The sequence below is a fragment of the Ooceraea biroi genome, chromosome 6, assembly GCF_003672135.1.
Source record: "Ooceraea biroi isolate clonal line C1 chromosome 6, Obir_v5.4, whole genome shotgun sequence".
Lineage (NCBI taxonomy): Eukaryota > Metazoa > Arthropoda > Insecta > Hymenoptera > Formicidae > Ooceraea > Ooceraea biroi.
In genome coordinates, this window is record NC_039511.1 from 8,279,464 (window position 1) to 8,306,853 (window position 27,390).

General features: G+C 35.4%; 1 protein-coding gene across 11 annotated transcripts; it reads right to left on the reverse strand.

Moving 5' to 3' along the window:
• LOC105276556 (mitochondrial fission regulator 2) lies at window positions 1-27,390 on the reverse strand. 11 transcript variants are annotated; one of them, XR_893414.3, is made up of 7 exons: window positions 27,188-27,390; window positions 26,073-26,257; window positions 25,852-25,988; window positions 25,542-25,761; window positions 4,842-4,950; window positions 4,046-4,144; window positions 558-668 (listed from the first exon to the last, which is right to left on the reverse strand). XR_893414.3 is itself a non-coding variant. In XM_011334271.3 (5 exons), exons 1-5 carry the CDS (start codon window positions 27,206-27,208, stop codon window positions 521-523), a joined length of 711 nt encoding a protein of 236 aa, XP_011332573.1. In that variant the 5' UTR covers window positions 27,209-27,387; the 3' UTR covers window positions 1-520. The 11 variants fall into 11 exon arrangements, 5 of the variants coding, with proteins under 5 accessions (XP_011332573.1, XP_026825834.1, XP_011332580.1 ...); XR_003406601.1 differs by having other exon boundaries at window positions 4,828-4,950; XR_893416.3 differs by lacking the exon at window positions 4,046-4,144 and having other exon boundaries at window positions 595-668.

The following is a 27,390-nucleotide window of genomic DNA, read 5'->3' on the forward strand; positions in this document are numbered from 1 at the left end:
TTTTGGTGAACTTATTGTGAATTACCTAAGAGTAATATTTATATGATTGAATAAAGTTTGTACACTGTTGACTAAAATTTGCAAAGAAGGTATGAAGGGAAATTTCAGCATTACAACAATATTTGACCTACAAAACTAGAAAATATTTATTACATAAATCATATAACTATATATTTATGATTATAAATATATAGTTTATTTTAGTTTGTTATTATGATTATAAATCACAATGACAAACTAAAATCAACTAAGATTATAATGAATTTTCTTCAAACACATCTTCAAAAAAACTAAAAGTTTAAATTTTTCGTCATAAAAGAAGAATAATACCTGAGTATGTTATATCAGCACCATACATTATTTTCGTTTTAAACTTTCTTGCAAATGAGCGCTAATGTAGAGTATAATTAATAATTTAAATTTTACGCACGCATTACAAAATACTTAAAAAATCCTAAATTTTGTATAAACGTAGACACACAAAATGAGAATATTCAAACATATTCCTTATACACATTATTTAAAACGAATCGTCCATAACTAAGCTAACTGATGAATTTTTACTGTCAGGAGATTGCATAGCTATATAGCGTCTTCGCAAGATCTCCTGCAAATCGTTGCATGGACTATTTTCACGCTTTACCCTTATAGGATGTCCACCTGGAGACCTGTACATCGATACAATAGATATATCAATGATAGATAGATAGATAGATAGATAGATACACATACACATACACATACATACACAAAAGTTGCTTTATATTAAATCACAAATCCTTAACGAATTAAAATAAAAAGAAAAATAAATAGTATTTTGGAATGTCTTGACATTACCTAGGAAATGGAAACAAACATGTATCATCCCATTTAAAAAAATTATGATGACCTTCATGGTGCCACTCAAGGTCAAACTACTTATACACAGTCTTTCCATACCCTGATGCAACTAATACCGAAGAAAATATAATACGTCAATTATTTTTTTTATTTGTTTTTATTCAAAATAGATGCCTGAATCCAAAATCGCGGCTTGGAAGCCCTTTGGATATCTTGAATGAAAACGTAACGCTTTCCTTTCATCGCCAATTAAAGTTTTAGAAATAGCCAAAAGTCACATACGAGAAGCCTAATCAGAGAGATATTCGAGCATTGTGATGCCTTTTTCTGGCCAAGAAATACAATCTTGGAATTTGTGTGAAAGGAGTTAATCGCTTCAACGCGTCAGAGGGAAAGCAGATTGTAGTTATAAGAATAAATTAACAAAGAATAAAGTCTACGTTTTGCATATACGAAAATAACAGTTTATTTGAACTCACAAAAAAGTCACACACAAAAGAACGCTATGCTATGTACAAATTCCGACGTATACGACACGAATGAAAATGGCAATATCGCACTGCGCGGAATGCACTGAGGCGATTACAAGAGAATGAGATGCGACCGAATCATTATAGCTCGAATACTCGCGATACTCTTTGCAAAACAATGATAAAAAAATATCTGAATGTTATGGACTCCGAATGTTACAGACTTTACTATACTGAAGCATGCTAAACTCGAGATGAAACGAGGCGCTTTTGCGCTTCGGGTTTTATAGACTGGCTCTACTAAAAAGTTTCAGTCCACTCGAGAGCAAATGGTAATAACATCGCAATTAAACAACAATCGTTAAAGAATTTTCTAATAAATAGATCTAAAACTTTGTGTTTATTTGTTGCAAACAGCCGTTGCCTCTCTTAATTCAAAAAGATAACGCAAAGCTCGCGTGTTTCAATTCGCTGCCAGTCAAATTCCGGCCGGTGCAGCCTAGAGCTCTCGATTGTTTACGTGTTTTAATATTCACGTGTACACGTAACTCGTGTACATGGATTTCGAAATCTTCATTCACGTGTACCCGTGTATACACGTGTACACGTGTACCCGTGTATACACGAGGACACGTATATACGTGTACACGTGTACCCATGTATACGTGTATGTGAAGTGACACATCGGTTGCCAGGTTCACACCGGTGAGTCTTCAGTCAGACGTAAATAACCTGTGTTACATTCACAATAAATATGAAACATCGCAAAAGTTGGGTTTGGCAATACGCTACCTGTAAAGGAGATAAAGCATATTGCGAGCTATGCGATAACACAGCAACAATGAATTCTCCTGTACTGGCGGTACTACCGGATCTTTGGGAAGACATCTGATGACAGTACATGATGTTCATAGGGAAAGTAACACAACGCCCAGTGAACAACAGTATGTTCCTTCCTAAATAATTATTATCATTTTATACCGTAAAAGAAAAATGAAAATTTGCTACTTGATGAAGAAACACACACACATACATATACACTGCAGGTTAAAAGTTTTCGGACACTTTCAAAATTAACTTATTAATATTAATTAAAATAAATGTGTAATTGTTTAAATTAAAAATACGAATATTCAATGTATTTTAATAAAAATTAACTTAATACAGCGATATTAAGCAGCGATAAATTACAGGCACGATCTATCAGATCATGAAGAAAACGCGAGCGTTGAAGAAGAACAAAATAATATTGGAGAAATTGAACAAAATTAGATAGCTGTTCTGTCCCAATCAAGTTCTTCAAGATCTTCTGAATCTAATTCGAAACGCCGACGGAAGCGCAATATACAAACCAACATTGTTTGCAGTGTAGAGCGGAAGGAATTAATACACCAAGCATTGGCTAAAATGATTGCAATTAACCAAATGCCAATCTCTTTCTGCTCTAGCGAGGGCTTCCGGCAATTTATGATCGCGGTGGAGCCAGGCTATTCTCCATGTAAAGACGAAGCTCTAAAGAAAAGATTGCATTTATTTAAGAACAATATTGAAGAGACAATTAAAATCGCGCTGAAAGATTCTGTCGCTGTTTCATGCACTACCGATTGCTGGTCTTCTTTATCACAGGATTCTTACGTCACTCTCCCCGTTCAACCGCTCACATGTTGGATGAGAATTGGATTCCTAAATGCTTTACTCTTGGAGTATACGAAATGGAAGAACGTCACACAGCAGCCAATTTAGCCAGTCGAATGGAGAAATTATTCATGAATTGGAACATTAACGAGAAAGTTATGGCAGTAGTCACTGATAATGCTACAAATATTGTAAACGCCATTCATTTACTCCAGCAAATTACAGAAAAGTCTGGTCTCACTTGTGCTGCCCATAGTCTCCAGCTAGCGGTTAACAAAGCTCTCGTTGGAGATAATATTGAAAAATTGCTTGTGAAATCCGGCAAAATTGTTTCACATTTTAAACATTCCAATGTGGCGAAATATGCGCTTCAAGAGAAACAAGAACAACTTGGTCTACCTACGATGAGTCTTTTACAGAGTTGCAAGACAAGATGGAACTCATCATACTTAATGCTCGAGCGACTTCTTCAAAATCGAATCTCTGTCATGAATGTATTGACAGATCGTCGTAGTACTACAACTTCTGTAGCCGAAAGCTTAGAAATAAGTGAGAGAGAATGGTCACTCATAGAAGCGCTTGTGACATTGTTGAAACCTCTGCAAATGGCAACTACAGTTCTATGTGGCGACAATAGTTCTCCTACATCCATGGTTCGTCCTGTCCTACAAAAGGCACTTCAGAATCACATGCAAATTCGCAATGAGGATGACATAATGATACAAAACGCCAAGAAAATAATCGCAAATGAGATTACACAACGTGTCGATTTAACGCGGACCTCCAACATTACGGCGAGACAGATTGCTTCAATGTTGGATCCAAGGTTTAAAGACTTAGATCATGAACCTTTTGAGGCGAGGTTTGAAATTAGAGCTCACGTGAAACATATGCTAGAGGCAGTAGCTCCTTCCGAAAGCACGAGCTCCAAAGTTACCACGAGAAATAGTGCTTTGGAGTTCCTTTATCAGCAAGAGATCAATAGTAATGACATTGACACGCAGTAGCAACGCTATTTGTCTGAGCCGCAACTTAGATTTGATTTGGATCCATTTGAATGGTGGAATGTTCGGAAGGATAAATTTTCTGCTATTGCATACCTTGCTAGAAAATATTTGAGTATACCGGCATCTTCTGCAAGCTCAGAGCGATGTTTCTCAACGGCTGGTAACATAATTACTTCAAAAAGAAGCTCTTTGCTGCCAGAAAATGTCGACATGTTAGTTTTCTTATATCAAAATAGAAGTCTACTTTCTTAGATGCAATCTTCTACATTTTCTAAATTTATAACGAGTTAATAAAGGAAAATATGAATAAACATTAACCGAATTTGTTATTTGTTTATTAATAAACATAATATTTTCGTAATACACGCGCGCGCACATACGCGACTTCACATACACGTATACGTTCACATACATTTTTATTATAATATGTGATATAGATTACGAAAATATTATGCAGTGCTTTATTTTGGCGTCTGTTTGATATTCCATCAATATATGCGCTACGAAGCATGTTTTTTCGATGAGCATCAATAAGATATTATCTCTTTTAATATAAAAACTAATAACGCAGGCATGATAGTGCCTCGAAATTTTGAGTAATCATAGCTAATGTCAAGCTTCATGATGGAACCACTCATCAAAAGATGGCACTACAGAAAAAATTTAAAAAGATTAATCGTGAGTAGACGAATAGAAGAGAATACGTAACAAAGAGAAAGGGGTTAATTATTCATATTTTCTGTGCTATTATATGGACTTTCACAGAAAAAAAGTTATCAGCTTAATATCAAGGTTAAAAAGGGACTGAAATTTTAGTTGTCAGCTCTTTATAAATGTTTAGCGTGAGACATTAATATGTATATACCGAGCCTTACATGAGAAGCCTTACCGGTTGGAGGCCATGTACTCTCGCCGGCTTATGAGAATACAAGAGACAATATACGTGACTTCATTTTGAGTAAGTTTGAGAGGTCAATTGTTCCGATTTCCCCGAAAATCTGCAATGGATATCAAAACAGAGTTTAGTGGATTGGAAAGGAAAAGAAGCCATTCAACTACGGACGAAGAAACTCCTAAGAAATCACTAAAAGAAAAGACTCAAAGCAGGAAGAAGAGAATACATTCGTTAAGTAAAAAAGTGGAAGGGAACCTAGCAGCCGATCACATTCAAAGGTTCATGACAAGGAAAATCAAATAAAACCAAGTAACCGACACAGAGGACAAAAGAAATATGATGCGTTCACACGAGCTCCATACGTTTTACATGTTGACTACAAACGGATACAACAAATATTGGGTCGTCCGGAAAGTTCGTGCCGATTTTTAATAGATGGCATTGGAACATGTCTGAATATATCAATGTTATTGAAAACATACGATTTATATACATATGCTTAAAGGTGACATTTCAACGCATCTTTAGGAAAAAAGTTGTTTGAGATAAATTGATTCGTGTCAGTTTTGTACTCTTTTGAAGATGGAAGAAAACAAAGAACATTTTAGACACTTGATGCTTTTCTATTACCGGAAAGGCAAAACTGCCTCACAAGCAACAAATTCGATATGTTCTGTTTACGGAGAAGGCGCTTTAGCTGAAAGAACCGTACGTAAGTGGTTCGCTAAGTTTAGAGCTGGTGATTTTAACCTTAAAGACCAAGAACGCTCGGGTAGACCCTCTACTACTGATGATGACCAAATCAAGATACTGATCGAGAATAACCCGCGCTACACGACACGTGAATTAGCAGAGATACTGAAAATTATCGAAAACCACTGTCCGCGATCATGTAGTGAAGCTTGGTTACGTAAGTCGCTATGATGTATGGGTTCCGCATAATTTGGCCGAAAAAATTTAATGGATCGCATTTCCATCTGCGACTCGCTGTACAAACGCAACGAAAACGTACCATTTTTTAAGCAATTAGTGACGGGTGACGAAAAATGGATCATTTACAACAATGTAGAACGAAAAAGATCCTGGGGTAAGCGAAATGAACCAGCATTAACCACTCCGAAAGCCGGCCTTCATCCAAAAAAAGTCATGCTCTGTATCTGGTGGGATTGGAAAGGAATCTTATATTATGAGCTCCTACCACACAACCAAACGATAAATGCAGATAAGTACTGCTCGTAACTGGACGAATTAAAGATAGCGATTCAGGAAAAACGTCCAGAATTAGCCAATAGGAAGGGCGTCGTGTTCCATCAGGACAATGCCAGACCTCATGTTTCTTTGACTACCCGACAAAAATTGTTGGAGTTTGGCTGGGATGTGCTACCTCACCCACCGTATTCACCAGACATTGCACCTTCAGACTTTCACTTATTTAGGTCTTTGCAAAATTCTCTTAGCAGCAACAACTTCAACTCTTTGATCGACATAAAAAACCACCTTGAGGAGTTTTTCGCCGAGAAACCTAAGTTCTGGGAGAATGGAATCTTCCAGTTGCGTGAAAGATGGACAAAGGTTGTGAAACAAAACGGTGCATACATAAGTCAATAAATATTTATCGACATAAAAACATGTTGCCTTTGAATTTTCCTTCAAAATCAGCACGAACTTTTCGGACGACCCAATAGTAATAAAAGAAGTACTTCTTATTGTAACGGCGAAGAAATTAAACTCAGCTAATGTCAATTATACACATATTACGAGAAATACATTTGATACGGAGAGTAACTTTATAGTCGAAAATATTGACAAATGCAGCTTTGTCTAACGATATGCTACAAATTTGATTGCATTCATCCCACGCTTTAAATTAAGGAAGGGCGTGATTAATGAAATCCCTGAAGCTATATCATTGGAGGAACTTAGAGGCCAAATTGAAGCCAAAAACTTCAATTTGTTGGTTATGAAAATTTATCAATTAAAAAGAAATAACAAAGGAAATGACAAAAAAAGATAGATTTGCAGAGTATTTGTCTGGAGTTTCGTGAAGAAGCCTTACTAGATTCAATATCTATCCTAAGGACAATTAATCCAGTGAAATTTTATATTCCTGCAGTACATCTGTGTTACAGATGTGGATAGATAAGATATACAGGGTGTCCCATTTTAAAGTTTCCCCTAAAATATTTCAGAAACACTGCGTTAAATCGAAAAATGTTTCAAACAAAAGTTTTGTGACTTCGAGGGGGACATAAGACGGTACTATTGGTTTGACCTTGGCGTTGTCAAGGTCATATGGAGTTCAACTTTGTTTTTTTAAACGGAACTCCATACTTTTTATTGCAGATTCTGATTCTTCGTCGAAAAGTAAGTAACTTTTGTCCGAAACAGTTTTTTAAAAACGCCCTCCTTATCCCGAAAACTCAGGTTCAACCTTTAGCGGACCAATGATAATACTCGCTTTATAACAGACACTAAAATTTTTTTTAGTATTTTACTGTTTACCATCAGCATGTGCGTGCGTGCGTATGCGTGTGTTTATATCCAGCCAACTAAGGCAAGATCGATCACAGATCCGGCCAGTTAAGGCAAGATCGATCACTGATCCAGCCAGTTAGGGCAAGATCGTGCTTTGATCCAGCCAGTTAAGGCAAGGTCGTGGTCTGATCCAGCCAGTTAAGGCAAGATCATGCCGTTATGTAGTCAATTAAGGCCAAGTAAGGTAATCGTAAATTAGATTTGTAGGTCGTCTCTCTGCTCATCTGATGAGATGTTCAAACGTAGCTCCGTTGACTTATTGACAATATTGAATCCGTGTCTCGAAGTTTGTAACAGTACGTAAGAGAACATCACGTGGAATAATGTTACACGCTGCTCGGATCCTCTCCATTGTGTTTTCTCTTGTCGTTGGTCTCTCCCGATAGATTACATCTTTCAGGTAACCCCATAAATAAAAATCTGGAGAAGTTAAATCTGGTGATCTTGCTGGCCACCTTACTCGACTACCTCTTCCAATCCATACATCACGGAAGGTTTCGTTCAGATAATCTCTGACGATATTGGCATAGTGAGGACCTGCACCATCATGTTGGAACCACATTCTTCTCCGTGTATTAAGGTCAATATCTTCAAGAAGTATTGGAAGAATATCTCTTAGAAATTGTAAATAGTTCTGAGCATTAACCATACCATCACAAAAGTAGGGGCCAATTACATTGCCATTGACGATTCCGCACCAGACAGTGAGACTCCATCGATGCTGATTGTCTATTTGTTGCATCCAACGAGGATTAACTGGAGCCCAATAGTGTCAATTATGACGATTCAACGTTCCATGACTATGAAAAGTAGCTTCATCGCTGAACAAAACGTACTTAAAAAAAATCGCCATCGTGCAGAAGTTGCTGTGTTGCCCAACGACAAAATAATAACCGTTCTCGATGATCATTCTCAGTCAAGGCTTGATTTAGTGTAATTTGATAAGGGTGGTACTTTGCAGCCTTCAAGTATCTAGAAGCAGTCGATCTTGAAATCCCCACTGTACGCTCAATTTCACGTAATGATACATGAGGGTTCAAATGAACCATCGCCAGAGTTACGAGGAAACGAGCATTCAGCGCGTAATCATCTACGTTGTAACATCTTCGTCGACAGAGATTCCCTCTCCGAATCCTTATTTCAATTTTACGTATTGCAGTATGACTCGGATGTTGTCGTAGAGGAAATCTTCTTTGGTACAATGCTGCTGCTCTTTTGTAATTACGTCGACATTTTCTTAGGATGAGAAGAATGTCGGTCAACTCGTTCGATGTGTAATCGGGCATTGTTTTTGCTTGGACAACAATGGAATTTTAGAAACAAAAAAAATTTGAAAATCATTCACGACTGACGTGACGAGTTAAAGAGGAAGTGTCGAGAACAGAAAACTTTATGCTAATTGCTCAAGGACTCATACAAATTGAGAAAGACACCAGCTGTCAATCGATAAGTCAACTTTCAATGAGATGTATCGAATCCTGCAGTAAATAAGAATAACCAATAGTGTTTAATATTGAGATGGGAAAGTAATAGTACAATAATTCTCAAACTCTCAAGTCGATTAAAGCAAAGACCATTTCTGAATGTTCCACTCTTGGCTTTGAAATAATAATTCGGAACTACTTACTGTTTGACCTTGAAATTATGTAACCAACAACATGGAGTCTGAAAATTTGTCGATCTTTCCTATTCTACAGTCAAAGTTAATTTCACCATTGAGAATATTCACATGACCTTAGAAATTGATGCCAAGGAAATTGATCCGCGTGGTACAACTTGAGTAATGGGTATTGTAACTTTCAAGCCTTATAACTCGAAAAGTACTTAATGAAAAAATACTTCATTATAGTGTTTTGAAAAGCTCTCGAGGTAAGCTATGAGAATATGCAATGAAAAATTGGGGGTTCCATTTAAAAAATTCGAAGTGACCTTGCCCTGACCTTAACAACGTCACCCAAGGTCAAACCAATAGTACCGTCTTAACTGGCTGGATCAGAGCACGATCTTGCCTTAACTGGCTGGATCAGTGATCAATCTTGCCTTAACTGGCCGGATCTGTGATCGATCTTGCCTTAACTGGCCGGATCTGTGATTGATCTTGCCTTAGTTGGCTGGATATAAACACACGCATACGCACGAACGCACATGCTGATGGTAAACAGTAAAATACTAAAAAAAACTTTAGTGTCTGTTATAAAGCGAGTATTATCATTGGTCCGCTAAAGGTTGAACCTGAGTTTTCGGGATAAGGAGGGCGTTTTTAAAAAACTGTTTCGGACAAAAGTTACTTACTTTTCGACGAAGAATCAGAATCTGCAATAAAAAGTATGGAGTTCTGTTTAAAAAAATAAAGTTGAACTCCAAATGACCTTGACAACGCCACACAAGGTCAAACCAATAGTACCGTCTTATGTCCCCCTCGAAGTCACAAAACTTTTGTTTGAAACATTTTTCGATTTAACGCAGTGTTTCTAAAATATTTTAGGGGAAACTTTAAAATGGGACACCCTGTATAAGTAAATTCTGCGAGAAACAAAAGAGATGTTTGATTTATGCAGATGTTTAGCAAAGATGTTTAGAGAATCTACAGAGCGGCGCAGAAATGTATGAACTCTAGTGAGAACCATTAAACGATTGAGAGAAAATGCTCCATCTTCACAAAGTTTGTGGAAATTCCGAAGATGGCATTTGATAATCTTCTGTTCTTGGGAACACGTCGCCAGATGGAAAAAAAATGAAAGGATAGAAACACGGATTCTGTATAAGACGAAAAATAATTTCTTAAGCAGGAAAGAGGAGTAATCAGGATTTGGAGAAAGACGGGAGAGAGTTCTCTCGAATCGCTCGATACCCCATGAACAAAAGAAGGGACAACAAAATTCAGAAAGAACCAATTCCAAGATATCTTAGAAACTGCATTAACAGCTCTTGAGACACTTCTGACGAGAATTAGAAGAACGATCGTGCTTTTACACTTAGCAAATCTCTCCAAAAAACTGAATAACAATAATAAGAAAACGAAATCTTTTTGTATACTTCAATGGAGTGCGAAGACTATTAACCATAAGGTAGTTGAATTATCAAATCACTGTTCTAATGCGATATTAATTTCAGAGACATGAGTCTCGCCAAATTATTCATTTATAGTAAAAGGATTTGACCCATTGAGGAAAGATCGGATAAACCGGAAGATCATAATCCTAATAAATTCATCTTGTAAATATAGAAAAATGGATATGAAAGAGGATTGTGAAAGAAAAATTAAAGCATAAAGGTAACTACGCGAAGTAAACCTGATATCTTGGTAGCTCGTTACCGTCCTCCTAATTCAATGACAGTTACTAGGAATGAATGAAGCAACTTTCTAGCTCAATTTAAAACTAAAACTACATTTTATGGCGGTTTTAATATTCACTAGTACAACACAGGCGCGCGCTATTTTATTTTTCAATACTAATAATGTTTTCGAATAATAATATTCATCTCTTATTTATTATATGCACAATTATCACACTCTATCAAATTGTTAACCTCCACGCGAAGACATTTAACACGGATTTTTAAGAGTGAATTTGGCATATTGCGAAGAGTTTTCGACGATTGAAAATCCTTTAAATACACAAATGAAAAAGTTCTAGCTATATAAATTTTTTCTTTTTCCGAGGAGTTCTGGGGCATCTATATTATTATTTGGCATATTGCCTAGAGTTCTCGAAAATTTAAAGTTTGTTAAATCAATAAATGAAAAAGTTATAGCCCTAAAAATTTTTTCTTTTTCTGAGCAGTTCTGGCATGATAATATTATTAATTGGCATATTGCCTAGAGTTCTCAACCAATGAAAATCCTTTAAATACACAAATGAAAACGTTCTAGCCGTTGAAAATTTTTTCTTTTTCCGAGCAGTTCTGCCATGATAATATTATTAATTGACATATTGCCTAGAGTTCTCGACTATTGAAAATCCTTTAAATACACAAATGAAAAAGTTCTAGCTGTTGAAAATTTTTTCTTTTTCCGAACAGTTCTGCCATGATAATATTATTAATTGGAATATTGCCTAGAGTTCTTGACTATTGAAAATCTTTTAAATACACAAATGAAAAAGTTCTAGCCATAAACATTTTTTTCTTTTTCCAAGGAGTTCTGTGCTATTTATATTGTTATTTGGCATATTGCCTAGAGTTCTCGATGATTTAAAATTCGTTAAAACAATAAATGAAAAAGTTCTAGGTATTAAAATTTTTTTCTTTTTCCGAGGAGTTCTGGGATATTTATGTTGTTACCAGTACAACACAGGCGCGCGCTATTTTATCTTTCAATATTAATAATGTTTTCGAATAATAATATTCATCTATTATTTATTATATGCACAATTATCACACTCTACCAAATTGTTAACCTCCACGCGAATACAGCCGCGTGATGGTAATCTAAACTGAACATAACGCACAACGCGAATCGAGATAACCAATCAGCATCGCGGAAAAGAGGCAACAATGATTTCGATTTTATTTAACACGGCTTTTTTTAAAGTGGATAATACCAGTTGGAATTCGGTTCATACATACATGTCAGTCAAGAGAGAATCTTTTGGAAGACTGAACGATGGTCGTCCACTTTTCACAGTACAATTTATCATTTTAACTCAGTGATGGACCTGTCGCTTGTCCACAGATCGTTGACGCTGGATCTCAACTGAAGGATAGGTGATGACTCATAGAGAAGATCATTTCCCAATATCTATTCAAACGTACACATGTAGACTTGAGACAGACTTGAGAAAAGCGAATAGATTTATTAATAGGTATATTCTATTTAAACAGATTGAAACAGATTTTTCGGTCCACTATAGAGTCTGAAATCAAAAGATCTTCAGAGTTATGGGAAGTTCGTATGGAGATGGAAATGTTCTATATTTTCTTCATAGGTATTATTGAAGAAGCCCTAGTTAAAACCAACTCCAGAATTCAATAAAGAGAAACGGGAATCTCTTGTAATAAAATATTTCAACCACCCTGTTTGTGGTGGACAGAAGAATGCAACAGATTACGTTTCAGAAAGGCAACTCTCTTGAAATTTAAGCAGAGGGAATTATCAAAATTTTATAGAATATAAAAAAGCGGTAACCAATGTGATGTGAACTTAAACGGATCAAGAGAATTTTCAAACCTTTTTTTCTAGCCTTCGTAGAGAATCTAGTTTTTCTTATGTTTGAAATACTGTTAAAAGAGTTAAAGTCAAATGGAACAGATCTAACAACAACAATGAGTTTAATGCATTAAGAAGGTAAAATTCGAGACTGTCGAAACTGTATTCTCTTTAGGCCGAGATAGAAGAGCCTCGTTTTGAAAAGTTGAATCTTGGAGAATGAGGAGAGATGAATCTTAAATACCTCTTTTTCATAATTAGAATTGAACAAAGTCTTAGAATCTACTAAAATGAAATCACGTTCAGGTTTAGACAATATCGACTACCATCTAATTAAAATTTTTTCTCAAGTTTGGAAAATATTACTAAGAACTTACAATTTGGTGTTACAGATGGGCTCTTTTCCAAGTCATATTCAATGATTTTTATTCCAAAAGATGAAAACATAAAATTTAGACCGATTTCATTAACGTCATATATGTATGTGCAAAATCATGGAGTATATGATAATGAAAAGAAAGATCATGACAATGACAACCTTGAAGTTTCATGCATTGTAATAAAATTATAGTGACTGCCGTGTTCTGAGAAAAACTCGAAGAACAATACACGATCTTCTTAAATATACAGACAGCGTGTGACAATGTATTATGTGATCAATTATAGTACAAATTGATGGCGTTGAAAATTCTCATGAGGACACGTCGATTCATATATAATTTAATTGTTATAATTTAGACAGATACATGTAGACAAGAGGAAATTGAGGTCTTCTGGACGTTTAAAGTAATGCCCAGACTAACGTTTTTAGTCCTTTCCTCTATAGCTGCTATATCGCTGAACTAGATAATATAAGGATAATATCTGCACAATGTAGAATTTTTCAATATGTGGATATGTGTGCGTATCCGTTGGCTGCTTCGCTAAATACAGGATTACGAGAACTGAAGAAAAATAAGTAAGATTAGACTTGCTTGGTCTAACATTATCGGTTAAGAAAACTAGACTGTGTATACTTAGTCATAATGACAGAGCATTAAAATCGCCGATGCAATTAGGAAATAGAATAGTATATATGTACTACATTCCATAAAGAAGAAAAATATATCGAAATCCATAGAAATAAAATCAAAAACTGTAGTATAGTGAGGTTTTTAGGTCTTACCTTACAATCTAATTTAGGGTGGCTAGCACAACTAAAACAAATTAAGAGAAATTACCCCAACTCGCTCAGAATAATCAATTCTTTAGAAAATACGAAGTGGAGAGCGGATCCATGAATTCTCTTGATAATACGTAGAGCGTAGAGCTGGTACAATCAAGACTTGAATATGGCATCTTTCTGATACATAATTTGAATAGCACCCTCAGAATTCGACTGAATAAGATTTAGTAAAGGACTTAGAATTGCCATGAGATATAGAATGACCACTCCGCTCAATATATACATAAGGAATCAAAAGAACCGCCTCTGTTTCTAAAGATACAACTCTTGGAGAAAACTTCTTCGGAATTTTCACGCGACTGGACCATCCATTCATAACGTTTTTGGAAGAGATAACAACAATTGCCAACTATCCGGGGTACAATAAATATCAAGGAGTTTCTATTGGTCAAAGATGGTGGAATGAAAAACACACTTGCTGGCAGTTAGCAGTGTATCCCAGCGTGGCCAGAAATGGCACTCTTGCAGCACGCGTAGTATGTGGTGGGGATGGAGTGAGGATGGTTTCGCGACGATCACGCGACGCTCCAACAGTCCGTCGCGCGTTTGTCGCAAAACTATCTCCATTCCATCCCCACCACATACTACGCGTGCTGCAAGAGTGCCATTTCTGGCCACGCTGGGATACACTGCTAACTGCCAGCAAGTGTGTTTTTCATTCCACCATCTTTGACCAATAGAAACTCCTTGATATTTATTGTACCCCGGATAGTTGGCAATTGTTGTTATCTCTTCCAAAAACGTTATGAATGGATGGTCCAGTCGCGTGAAAATTCCGAAGAAGTTTTCTCCAAGAGTTGTATCTTTAGAAACAGAGGCGGTTCTTTTGATTCCTTATGTATATATTGAGCGGAGTGGTCATTCTATATCTCATGGCAATTCTAAGTCCTTTACTAAATCTTATTCAGTCGAATTCTGAGGGTGCTATTCAAATTATGTATCAGAAAGATGCCATATTCAAGTCTTGATTGTACCAGCTCTACGCTCTACGTATTATCAAGAGAATTCATGGATCCGCTCTCCACTTCGTATTTTCTAAAGAATTGATTATTCTGAGCGAGTTGGGGTAATTTCTCTTAATTTGTTGCCATTTCTGGCCACACTGATGTATCCCTTAATCTTTAGCAGAATTGTATTTCTTTATACAGGGTGCAGCATCTAAAACAGGCCACCTGAATATCTCGGCTATTATTGATGATAGAAAAAAATGTGTCAGACCAAACTTGCATGGTTTCGAGGGACACATAATTTGTTCTAAATAGTTTTTCATTAGGTGGACGCGTAGAGGTCATATGAAGGTCAACATCGTTTTTTTAAATGGTATATGTTTTTTTACGTACCATCTAGTAGAGCGTTTGAAGATGCGCACATTGATCTACGAGTCAAAATCATTCAAGGTCACTGAAGGCCAACTGCAAGGGAAAATAATTTACTTCATGTGAGCGATCGAATACTTTATTTATGTAATGCATACTCAAAAAACTAAACTATTTCTGGGTACAGAATACAGAATACAAGTTGTATCGCTCACATAATAAAGTTTAATGTAATTTCTCTGGTTAGTAATGTCGCGATAATACGAATCGTCGAATGTAAACAAACACTCAGTTGTACACACGTTGTAACCTGTAGGAATAGTTTAGTTTGTGATATTCTAACGATCTAATTGTAAGTGCGATTTGTAGCTTCCAAAATGCGTTATACAAAGGCGGAGAAAGTAGATATGATCTACATTTATGGCGAATGTCACCAAATTATGAGAGAAGCAGTGCATTTGTATGCAGAAAGATTTCCTGAACGTGCTAAACCCTCGCGGTCTGTTTATACAAACGTTATAAAGACTTTTGAAGAAACTGGGAGTGTTGATAATAAACCACGCAAAAGATCTAAAACAGCAATTAATAATAGAAATACAGAAGAAAACATTTTAGCAGCTGTAAGACAAAATCCGCAGCTTAGTACAAGACAGCTAGCATGTGAAAGTGGTATCAGCCAACGGAGTGTTTTGCGAATATTACATTTAAATAAATTTCATCCTTTTCATGTTTCGTTTCATCAAGAACTACACGGGAATGATTTCCGAAATCGTTTAAACTTCTGCGAATGGGGTTTACAGAAAGTACAAGATGATGATACTTTTTTGACCAAAATTTTGTTTACGGATGAGGCGACATTTACAAACTGTGGTCATGTCAATCGTCATAATATGCATTACTGGTCAATAGAAAATCCACGGTGGCTGCGAGAGGTAGACAAACAAACACCATGGTCTATAACTGTCTGGTGCGGACTTCTTGACAATAAAATAATTAATTGGTCGCTATTTTATTGATGACATATTAAACAGTCGGAAATATGAGCAAATTTTAACAGAAATTTTGCCACAACTGCTAGAAGATATTCCACTCCACACACGACAATCCATGTGGTTCCAGCAAGATGGATGCCCTGCTCATTCGGTAAGAAATATTACACAGATTCTGAATAGGAACTTTGGAGATCGTTGGATTGGTCGGACAGGAAATCACAAACGGCCCGCACGTTCGCCAGACTTAACACCCTTGGATTTTAATTTATGGGGAAACTTAAAGCAGCAAGTATACAATGAAATACCGACAACCAAAGAAGAGATGAAAGAGCGTATAACAAGAGCTTGCACCGCGATTAATCCGAACGAAATTTGACATGCTGTGATATCTCTCTCGCAACGCTTTAGAGCATGCATCGATGCTCAAGGTCACCACTTTGAACATTTAATAAAGTAGCAGTGTATGGTACATAATAAATCGCCATTACATAAATAAAGTATTCGATCGCTCACATAAAGTAAATTATTTTCCCTTGCAGTTGGCCTTCAGTGACCTTGAATGATTTTGACCCGTAGATTGTGCGCATCTTCAAACGCTCTACTAGATGGTACGTAAAAAACCATATACCATTTAAAAAAACGAAGTTGACCTTCATATGACCTCTACGCGTCCACCTAATAAAAAACTATTTAGAACAAATTATGTGTCCCTCAAAATCATGCAAGTTTGGTCTGACACATTTTTTTCTATCACCAATAACAGCCGAGATATTCAGGTAGCCTGTTTTAGGTGCCTCACCCTGTATATAGTTCAGAGGTTAATTTAATGGAAGGGATTTACCTTCTTTTTTCCAACTCTGTAGCAAGGGACTTTGATAACATTTCTGGTTCGAAATTTGGTTTTCTACATATTTATTTACGGATGGTTCTCAGAAAGAGGATACTCCACTTATGGCTTTGCGGTGATCTCATATAATGAAGACAGTCGGAAACAATAGAAGGCAGTAGGTCTTTTGTGGTCTTTTGTCATCATTTTGCGCGAAAACGATGACAAAACGCTCAGACTAGCCAAGATTCAAGATTGCTTTCCGTATATGATCTAAGATTTAAGATCGGTACTTTCATTGTCTGGGCACTTCTCCAATCGAAACTCATATTATCCTCTTCTCATTATCCCCCAAATAACATTAGAGCTGAAAACGTTGGATGATAAGAGGAAAAAATGCCAACTAATATGGATACCAAGCCATATAAGCATATCTGATAATGAAAGGGCAGAAGAGAGCTTGTTAGCTAAAGAGGCAATCAGAGTGGACATAAAATTCTAAATTGGTCAGAGAACTCATAAATGTGTGGAAGAAAAAGATGTACGATGAACTCCAATGATGATGTCGGGAACATAGACATAATAAGAATAGATCGAGCGTGAGGCGCGAAACCTGAAGATCACATGAAGGCCTAGAAAGACGAAAAGTAGTTGTCGTATATCTTTCTCTCTCTAACAAAAAAAGAATGTAACAGAAAGAGAAAGATACACGGCACCTACTTTCCGTCTCTTTCTACCTGCTCTTCAGGTTTCGCGTCTTACGCTCGGTCTATTCTTATTATGTCTATAATTCTTACTAAGACTATGGTCAAGAAGAAGGAAACAAACGAGGATTTATTGCAATATTGTTGCAATATTTTTTAATAAAACAAACGAAAGTCATGCTTTTACGAAACAGGAGAATGGTGACAACGATAAACAGGTTGAAGACACACTTTTTTAAACGACAGTTTATATAAAATAGACTCATAGTTGTATACATAGACATATAGAGATAGACCGACCCTCACCATAGAAAGCAGCGCGGCAACATCACGGTGCAGACATTAGCCTGTGGAGTAGACCCCTCCTTCTCTTTTAGCGCTGGTGCGAGAAGGAGGAGTCTACTCCACAGGCTATTGTCTGCACCGTGATATTGCCGCGCTGCTTTCTACGGTGAGGGCCGGTCTATCTCTATAAGTCTATGGTTGTATGAGACTAGATGAGATTGTAGATCTCATATTTTCTGGACAAGCTCAAAATTTAAAAGAGCAAAGAAAAGAATTAAGCACAGCCTTAGTTAAAGTAAGAAGCTTGCTTTCTCACTTTGTTAAATACCCACTGGCTACAATTGACAAAAATATCATACAGATGTATGTATGTATATTATTATGTGTGTATATTAAGAATGTATATTATGTATAATGTATATATTATGTATAATGTATTATACATACTTAACCCTTTCAGGGGCACAATTAGACGGCTCGGTGGATTTTTGTGAAAATATGTAGTTCTATGTTTTTCTGATCGCTAATTACAAATCTGAAGTCAGATTTGAAAAATTCAATATGGAGGATCCAATATGACCGCCGTTTTCTTACTTTTTGAGCATGTTTTTTTAAAACGTGACGTGATGGAACATTTCTATTTTCGGATTCGTAATCTACGGAAAAAATACTATTGAAATGATCTATTACACTTTCAGAAGCAAGATAAAAGATTCCAAACGTTTTACATTGTTATATATATATTCTTGTATTATACAATATTTATCTCAATATATTATATATATTATTTATCTTGTATTATATTTATCTCAATATATATATTATTTATATGTATCATGATTTTGAAAATAAAAACCTCAACTTGCAATATTTTTTCAATATATATTTTGAGCAAAAGGTCTCATTTCTCGTTTATTTCGCAAAAATATATAATTGTTAATAATTGTTTATTTATTTATAAAAAATTGAACCTGCGAAAAAATTTGCAAACCTTATATATGATAGTAGGAGGTATCAAGTATATTCAGTAATTTGTTTAGCTTTCCATCTTCATTTGTGTCGTCAAGGACGAATTAAAATGAAAAACGCTATTTTTTCAACTTTATTTGTTCATAATAATTGTTAATTATTATATAATAAATAAAAATATTAATAAAACTTGAAGAATAAGTATTTAGAAGTCAGAAAAATAAAAAAGTACGATTATTATGACCAAATTGTAAGAGCAATAATAATAAAACTGCGGCAATGTAAGTGGTACATACAGAGTGAGCCCTTTTAATCAATACACACAAATATCTCGTAAAGTAAGCAAGATGGAAACAAATGTTTTATACAAAAGTTATAGGGTTCAAAAGAGGACACCTGATGATCACCTTGACTCTGACCTTGGAGTCAAATTTAGGGGTCATTTTAAGGTCAACGTGATTTTGTTAAATGGAACCACCAATGTCTCATATCATATGCTTGTAACTGGCGTCAAGACCTTTTCAAAACACTATAATAAAATATTTTTTCATAAAGTATTTTTTGAGTTCTGAGACTTGAAAAATCGTATACTGCGTGTAACACGGCAGATGTGAGGCACCAGACAGCAAATACCACCAGCAGTTCAATGGCGCTACCGCTACACGGCGCAACATACAATCCTTTTCTCGTATGCAAAATTCAGCTTGGAGGTTATAATTATGACATTCCCAATCAAACTGACTTCTCTAAAATTACGTTTTATGTTAATTTTATGTGAATTTATGATCACATATTAATTTAAATAAGAAAGTCGATGCTTAATTGATTCCAGCACTAAAGAAAGACGTTTTTCAGCAACACACTCATAGGGCATCTCAAGGCATTCGTTTTTAATTCTCGAAAGCGGTAAACTGTCTAATTTTACTTTTTGAAAACTGACTCCCTTTTTGAAAATTGATATCGCGCTCAATTACATCGCGATATTCCTAATTGTTACAAAGCAACTTTTGTTTCTAAACTATTGTATCAGATTTTAGACGTGGCATTATTTTAGACATGGCGGATTATACTCCTTTAGAAATCGTCGATATTTTACTACTAGTTTTGGGAGAATCTTTTGGTAGTTACCGTGAAACTGCGAGACTGTACCAAAATCGGTACCCAAACAGACGACATCCGAATGTTTCCGTCATTCGGACGCTTAAAATTAGAGTCCAACAGAGCTCGTCAGTTGACTCGTCGTCGCGCTAAACGTGATTATGATGATGATGTACGTGTTCTGGCTGTCTTAGCGGCTGTCAACATTAATCCTCATATTAGTACTCGTGAAATAGCAAGACAAACAGGTATATCTCAGAGAACGGTTGTGAGAATTGTGAAGAACAAATCGTATCATCCATATCATATCACATTAACGCCGTTTTTAACTCCAAATGATATCCGACAGCGTGTACTGTTTTGGCAATGGGCCGAACGGATGATTGTGCATGATGTACATTTTTTCAAATACGTTCTATTCTCTGATGAATCGACATTTAAAAATACCGGAGAATTGAGTACTCATAATTGTCATTATTGGTCAGATGTAAATCCTTATTGGTATAGGCAAGTAGATAATCAACACCGTTGGAGTGTAATAGTTTGGTGTGGAATCGTCAACGGTTATTTAATTGGTCCATATTTTTTTCAAGAAAATGTGAACAGATATAACTTTCTGGAGTTCTTCAGAGATCACTTACCCGTTTTACTCGAAGAAGTCAATTTAGAGACAAGGCAAAGAATGTGGTTTCAACTGGATGGTGCAGCACCACATTATGCACGAATTGTAAGAAATTTTCTGAATCAACAATTCAACGGCAGGTGGATCGGACGCGGTGGTCCAATTACATGGCCTGCCCGCTCACCAGATTAACCCCTCCTAATTTTTATTTGTGGGGATACATAAAAATGTCGTATTCGAGCGGGAACCGACGACAAGAGACGACATGATCGAATGGATTCGAATGGCATGTAGGGCAATACCAAGAGCTGTCTTACTTAGAACAGTCAGACATTTCGCAGAGAGGATCAGGTTATGCATTCGAGTCGAAGGGAATAACTTTGAACAGTTTCTGCGATAAATGTTGAAAGAATGCTAATCAAGCATCCCGAATCGTGAGAGGCAAGAGGACTCACGTTAATAAAGCACCCCGAATCGTGAGAGGCAAGGGGACTCACGTTAATGAAGCACTCCGAATCGTGAGAGATAAGGGGACTCATGTAAATCAAGCACCTCAAAGGGATGAAAGCCCCGCCACGTCCATGTCGTTCATCCTGGATAATGCTAAGCACGAGGGAATGCGTCTCAATGGATCTGGAGCTGGTGAGCATCAAATAGAAGACCAGATAATGGAGAGAAACAATACACGCACGCGCGCACACACACACACAAAGAGGTGGAAGGCGGTTTGGCGTCACAAAGTACGCACACTGTATAAGCGTGGAAGCTTTTCACTTACATTATAAACTTTAAAGCACTGTAACTCAGTGAATAATGATCCAATTTCAAAAAATAAAAAACCGTTGTATTCCTCTCATTGTCAGCTACAACTTTTATTTGGAGAAAAATATTGACTTCTATTTAAAAAATGGCCGCCATGATGAAATCTCTAAAGTGGCGCCATCTACCATTAAACTAATATTACCATCATCTTTCCCCCTCGAGGCTATAAAACTTTTGTCTGAAACATTTTTTTGAATAACTTCTTTTCGAGTTATTTACTGTATTGATGTGTATTGATTAAAATGGCTCACCCTGTATATGTACCAGTGCTCCTGAAAGGATTAATGTATGTATATTAAGAATTACTATCAACATGTATAACTGTATTTTTAAAGACTTTTTACTACTTTGTAATAATGCATTCAAATAGGTTCCTGCGAACATTATTGGGTAATTATGTACTTTAACGGACCCAGCCCCGATGACCTTAACCTTGACATATGTTGTCAAGGTCACCCTCCTGAGTGACCTTGAAGAAGTTTTAGCCGTCGCTCGTTGTTTGTTAAAGTTATAAACAAAGAAAGTTTAATGATTTCGCACGAATTTTTAGCTGTCCACGTGAAGCAAGAACATGATACTGACATATATTACAAAGGTTACCCTCCCGAATAACCCGCACTAGGTTTTAGTCGTCGATCGTTGTTTATGAAAAAGTTATTAACAAAAGAAATTTCGAAAATATAGTAGGTATTGCGAAAAAATATTGAATATTGAAAGATATAAACGACGAATATGTGTATGAACGAAGAAAGGAAAGTCATTTAAAGCAGTGAATTGTTAATATATAGAATAGTTTCTTTTAATATAAGTACAAAGTATTCTTCACTTTAACCAAAAGCACAAACAGTTAAATACAAAGTATTCTCTGCTTTAACTTAACCTAACCTGGTTAGGTTATATTTTCCGAAATTGGAGCCCCGGACACACGCTCGTTTTCAGCCCGCTTCGCGGGAGGGCGGGGAGAGGGGCTTGGTCCCTCCCCCCCCCCCACCGGGGCCAGTGTAACAGATTTCACCGTGCAGATTTTGATCACCTGGTACACGCCACGGATTCCGGCGTGACCTATATGGTATGTGACATATATGGTATCGTAAAATTATGCTTTATTCATTAAACATTTTTGTTAATAACTTTTTAACAAACAACAATCGACGACTAAAACCTAGTGCGGGTTATTCGGGAAGGTAACCTTTGTAATATATGTCAGTATCATGTTCTTGTTTCACGTGGACAGCTAAAAATTCGTGCGAATCATTAAACTTTCTTTGTTTATAACTTTTTAACAAACAACGAGCGACGGCTAAAACTTCTTCAAGGTCACTCAGGAGGGTTACCTTGACAATATATGTCAAGGTCAAGGTCATTGGAGCTGGGTCCGTTAAAGTACATAATTACCCATTATTGTATATTTTCTAAAAAAAGAAAAAAAAGATTAATCCAGTTCCTGGTACAGACCATGTATAATTGTCCTTAATATAAAGCAACTTTTGTCTAAAACACTTTTTCGTAAAATGCACAGGAAATTAGAAGACATTAAGAGGGCATACACCTTTCTCGGGTTGAAAAAATCGATTTTGTTTGCATATTTTGAATGTTTAATGTCTTAAGAATGAAATCCTAAAGCCGTTGTTTGAAATTCGAACTGTAGAAGATACAGCGCTTTTTACTGTGCGATGCACAGGCATACGGTAGCTTTAGTGGAGCGGCGCGCCCCTGTAAAACCTTTTTTTTTTAATCTATTCCAAATGTAGCATAACGTACATATTACAGAAACGTTACTAATTGTAAATCGTTGTCTTGGCGGGTTTATACAAAATAACAACGAAAGTTACAATAATTTAATGTTTTTGGAGAATGGCCCATTGCCAAAAGTCAATTGGAAGAAGATAATTCAGCTAAGGAGAACTCATTTTATAGGTATAGATGATTTTATGTAAGTTACAAAAAATCAATTTTATTACAGTGTAAACCTGTTGTAAAACTTTAGAAGCGTTTTTTCGAAACTATGTTTTCAAAATCGGTACCAGCCAAAACTCGAAAACGGCTCAACCGATTTAAAAGCGGTTTTAAGCAAGTATATAAAATTGTCCAGTCCCTATCGAATACTTTTTGCAATTTTTTAATTATTTCTATTTTTTTAAGAAACAAAATAAAAATTTCGCCCAAAAGTCGATGTCTTCTTCGTTTGAACATCCGCTATTTTGTTAAAAATCAAAATTTTAAAAATCGCATCCGATAGGAACTAAAAAATATCATACATTTTAAGACCCTTTTCGATTTTTGTATTTCAGATGAACCAGGTCAGAAATTTCGCTGGTACCGCAAACCGCTGTATGACATGCAGGACTTAAGGCGAGGAGCTGTAGGGAAAACACTTCCAATTATAAATAATAAATAAAAAACAGAATAGAAAACATAAGCTAAAATGTGTACTTTCATGTATGAAAAACCTGATCCTCGTAACTTTTATATTTTCGCCCGAAAAAAATCATAAAATATATTAATTTTTTGCTCCGAAAAAGATATATGCCCCCTTAAGATGGCCATATTTTTTTGTTCTCATACAATACTACTTATTGATAAATTCCAAAAACTCTATTATTAATTTCCTATCCTACTTGTATTAATAAACAAAGATGTAATATTTATACGAAAATGTAACTATTATGTGATTAGAAGAAATCTGACAATTGAATCAAAGTTGATAATTATTTTTTAATCTATTAAATGCAAAAATGTTTCTACTAAAGAACTCTACACATATAGACATTTTGTCACCAATTTTATCCTTTGTAATCTACAAATTACGATATATAAAAAATATCTACATTCATATACAGGGTGTCTCACATAAAGCTAAAAACCTTTCGTCCACGAGTAGATCTCGTCAAATTGAATTAAAAAGTCCTGTACTATTTTGCAAACAACCACGTAAAATTTGGAGTTATTAATAAAAGAGGATTAGTGAATCAGTATACGCAATACAGTGAGACGTGTCTTGTAGGCACAACTTTTAGACGAGTTACTAGGGACACGTAGCAACAGACACTCGCGACGGTATTGATAGGTAATGTGGGTTTTCCAGCACGTTACACAGATGACACAGTGTAACACTGTGTCCAACGGAATGTTCCAACTGTGACACAGTGTTACACTACTCGACACAGTAACAAGTTAAGTACAAGCGTGTAAAATGTCTGTGTTATCAATATTTTAAGAAATCTTATATTTAATATTTAAATGGTGGTTTTCAAAATTTGTACAAAAAAAATAAAGAACCGTAATATACTCTTTTGAGATTTTTAGAAAACTGTATTACTCTCTATTGAGATTTTCAGAAATTAAACCTACACTACCTTCACCGTTCCAAGAATTTTACACGGTGTAACAGAGTGCAATTTTCTGTGTCCTAACTGGAAAACAGCCAATAACATTGTTCAACAAAAAATGACTTTTTTTCGAACACCAGAACGATTTTCAACATTTTGGATTCCTATTCAGTATCATGAAAGACATCTATACATTAATTTTTGTAACAATCTAAACATTTTTTTTAATTTAACATCCGTCAATTTCTAGCTTGACAATTTTGACATTTGATTCGTATTCAGCGACCTAAAAAACTCTTAAGTTTCACAAAACATAATTGAAAGATAAATTGTCAGTGACCTAAGTCACAGTTAACTTCCGTAACAATACACCTCATATTTAACCATCGATATCTTATGAACCATAACCGACACCAAAAATTCCTTTTGAGGCTTGAAAGTCCTAATAACATACTTTATTTTGATTGCAATTAAACTTCTCCAGCACGTCACATTTTGTAGCTATAGTATGATGAAGTTCGTCAAAATAGCCCTTTTTGCAACTTTAATTACAAATTTCTCGAAATTGTGACGTGATGGAGCAATTTGGAAACCGGATTCGTGTTCAGCGTCATAACTCGAAGTGGTTGTTTGCAAATTAGTACAGGACTTTTTAATTCGACTTTTCAATTTGGCGAGATCTACTTGTAGGCGAAAGGTTTTGTCAAACATCCTGTATAGTGCAAGAACAGAATCCTGAATTTTCTTGCTTTTAACATTATAAACCAGTGCAACTGCAGAAAGAAAGACTAGATATTTTGTCGAATAATAATAATAGATTACCTTGCAATTGGCTTCAATTTTACATTGTCAATATCTTTAAGCATATCACCCGTCGAGTTTTGTACACTCAGTGAAATCCTCATACGATCTTCAATTTTGTGATCTTGTAAACTAGCCCTCCTGGCGATATGCGGCGTAGGTGGCGGAAGCGGAGGTGGTGGCGGTACTGACAAAGGTTCTCCATCGTCAACTTTATTGGACAAAGATGCAATAGATGCATCTATAAAACAAACGTAAATCTTTAAACTTTCACAAATTTTCTTAGTTCCTTGAGCATGAGGAGATACATATTTGAAATTTTTATACGCACGTTTAGACAGTTTATTATTTTTCACAATTGTTGAAATTTGTTCCCTAAGTTCTTGCAATTCTTGTTCCAGTGCAAGCAATCGTACTTCAGATCCAAAACTAATAGGTTCTAATAGGTCTGGCCTACTGCTGAAAAGTCTATCATCAGATATGACTTTAAAAATAGTATCTTAAACGTACATGCATATTTGATATTATAAATTGATAGAATTAATTATTAACCTTGAAGAATCATATCCATTTGCGTCAGCATAATTGCTAGTGGATTCTTCGTTAATCATTGAACTTGTCATTGAATGCAATGGTGTTACGCTGACATATATTTTCGGTAGTGGTTTCAGTGGTAAAAAGGACCCAATTCTCCTTACGATGCTTCTCCTTTTTCCGTAATATTTTATATCACCCATCTGTAAAAACAATTAAATACTCACTGAGTTTAATAAAAAAACAATTATTTGAAATATTTCATCGAAAAGTTAAAAAAAAATGAGTTTGAGGAATGTCATGCCAGTACTTTGTCACAAGCTATGATAAATAAAAGTATAATTTTTGTGCAAGAAAGCAATGAACATTTATTTTCTAAATTATATAGTTATTATAATTATATATTTCTAAATTACTTCTAAATTTAAAATAGTGTCAAAAATGTTGAAGTGATATCTAACATAATAATAGATTTTGCATAATTATGTTTGGTAAATATTGTTTCCCCTAAACAATTGTTTTATTATAAAACAATAATATGTATATATTAAAATTTCATATATGTATAATATAATGTTATGAAGTACATAAAATAGAAAATAAAGTATAATATAAAGTATAAAATAATATAAAATAAATTATATACACAAAGTTTCAATAGATTTAAATTCATTAATGACACGTGTTAAATATACTATCTTTTCATTATTTGCATTTGGTAAATAGAATAGTTTACCTTTACGATTAATTATTGCCGATTCACGTCGCAAGAATAACAACACAAAATGGCACAACACAAAAAATGTTCAGTAACATACATCAGAGTCATAGAAGAAATTTGAACTTAAAACAGCTCCGTTACATTTACGTATAACGAACGCAAATCATGTTAAATCGTTCAAAATATTACGTAAATTCACCTTGAAATTTCAACAGTTTTTTATCGTTCAACTGCAATTATCGTTTCGAGCTTTTTCTTACTTGCACTTCGATTTCGCAATTACACAACCAATTACTCTTATCCACTTTCATCCATATGTAATAACGATTGACGTATTATCTTATCCGTTTTTCGCTCATTCTACAGAAAACAGGTTAGGAACAGATGTAATCAAATGTTATCTGCTAGCTACCAGATGTTCACGATCGATCATACTTCCTCGTTTAAAGTTGTTTAGTGATTGATCAAATAAAAAAGAATGCCCATGCGAGCACTCCCGATAGAATCATTTTTTCCTTTATTATATAAATCATCGGAAAGCTTTGGGCAGGCTGTTTATAAATTTAGCACACTTCGGGCGGTATCATAGTCCATTCTCGTAATAAGATGTGTCAG

Bases quoted from the DNA above. Each gene is read 5' to 3' on its own strand.
- LOC105276556 (XM_011334271.3), bottom strand. From the start codon at position 27,208: ATGATCGATCGTGAACATCTG. The intron at 26,258-27,187 runs GTAGCTAGCAGA...TTGTTTTTACAG, and splicing joins TGATCGATCGTGAACATCTG to ATGGGTGATATAAAATATTA. The intron at 25,989-26,072 runs GTTAATAATTAA...ATCTGATGATAG, and splicing joins AATGGATATGATTCTTCAAG to ACTTTTCAGCAGTAGGCCAG.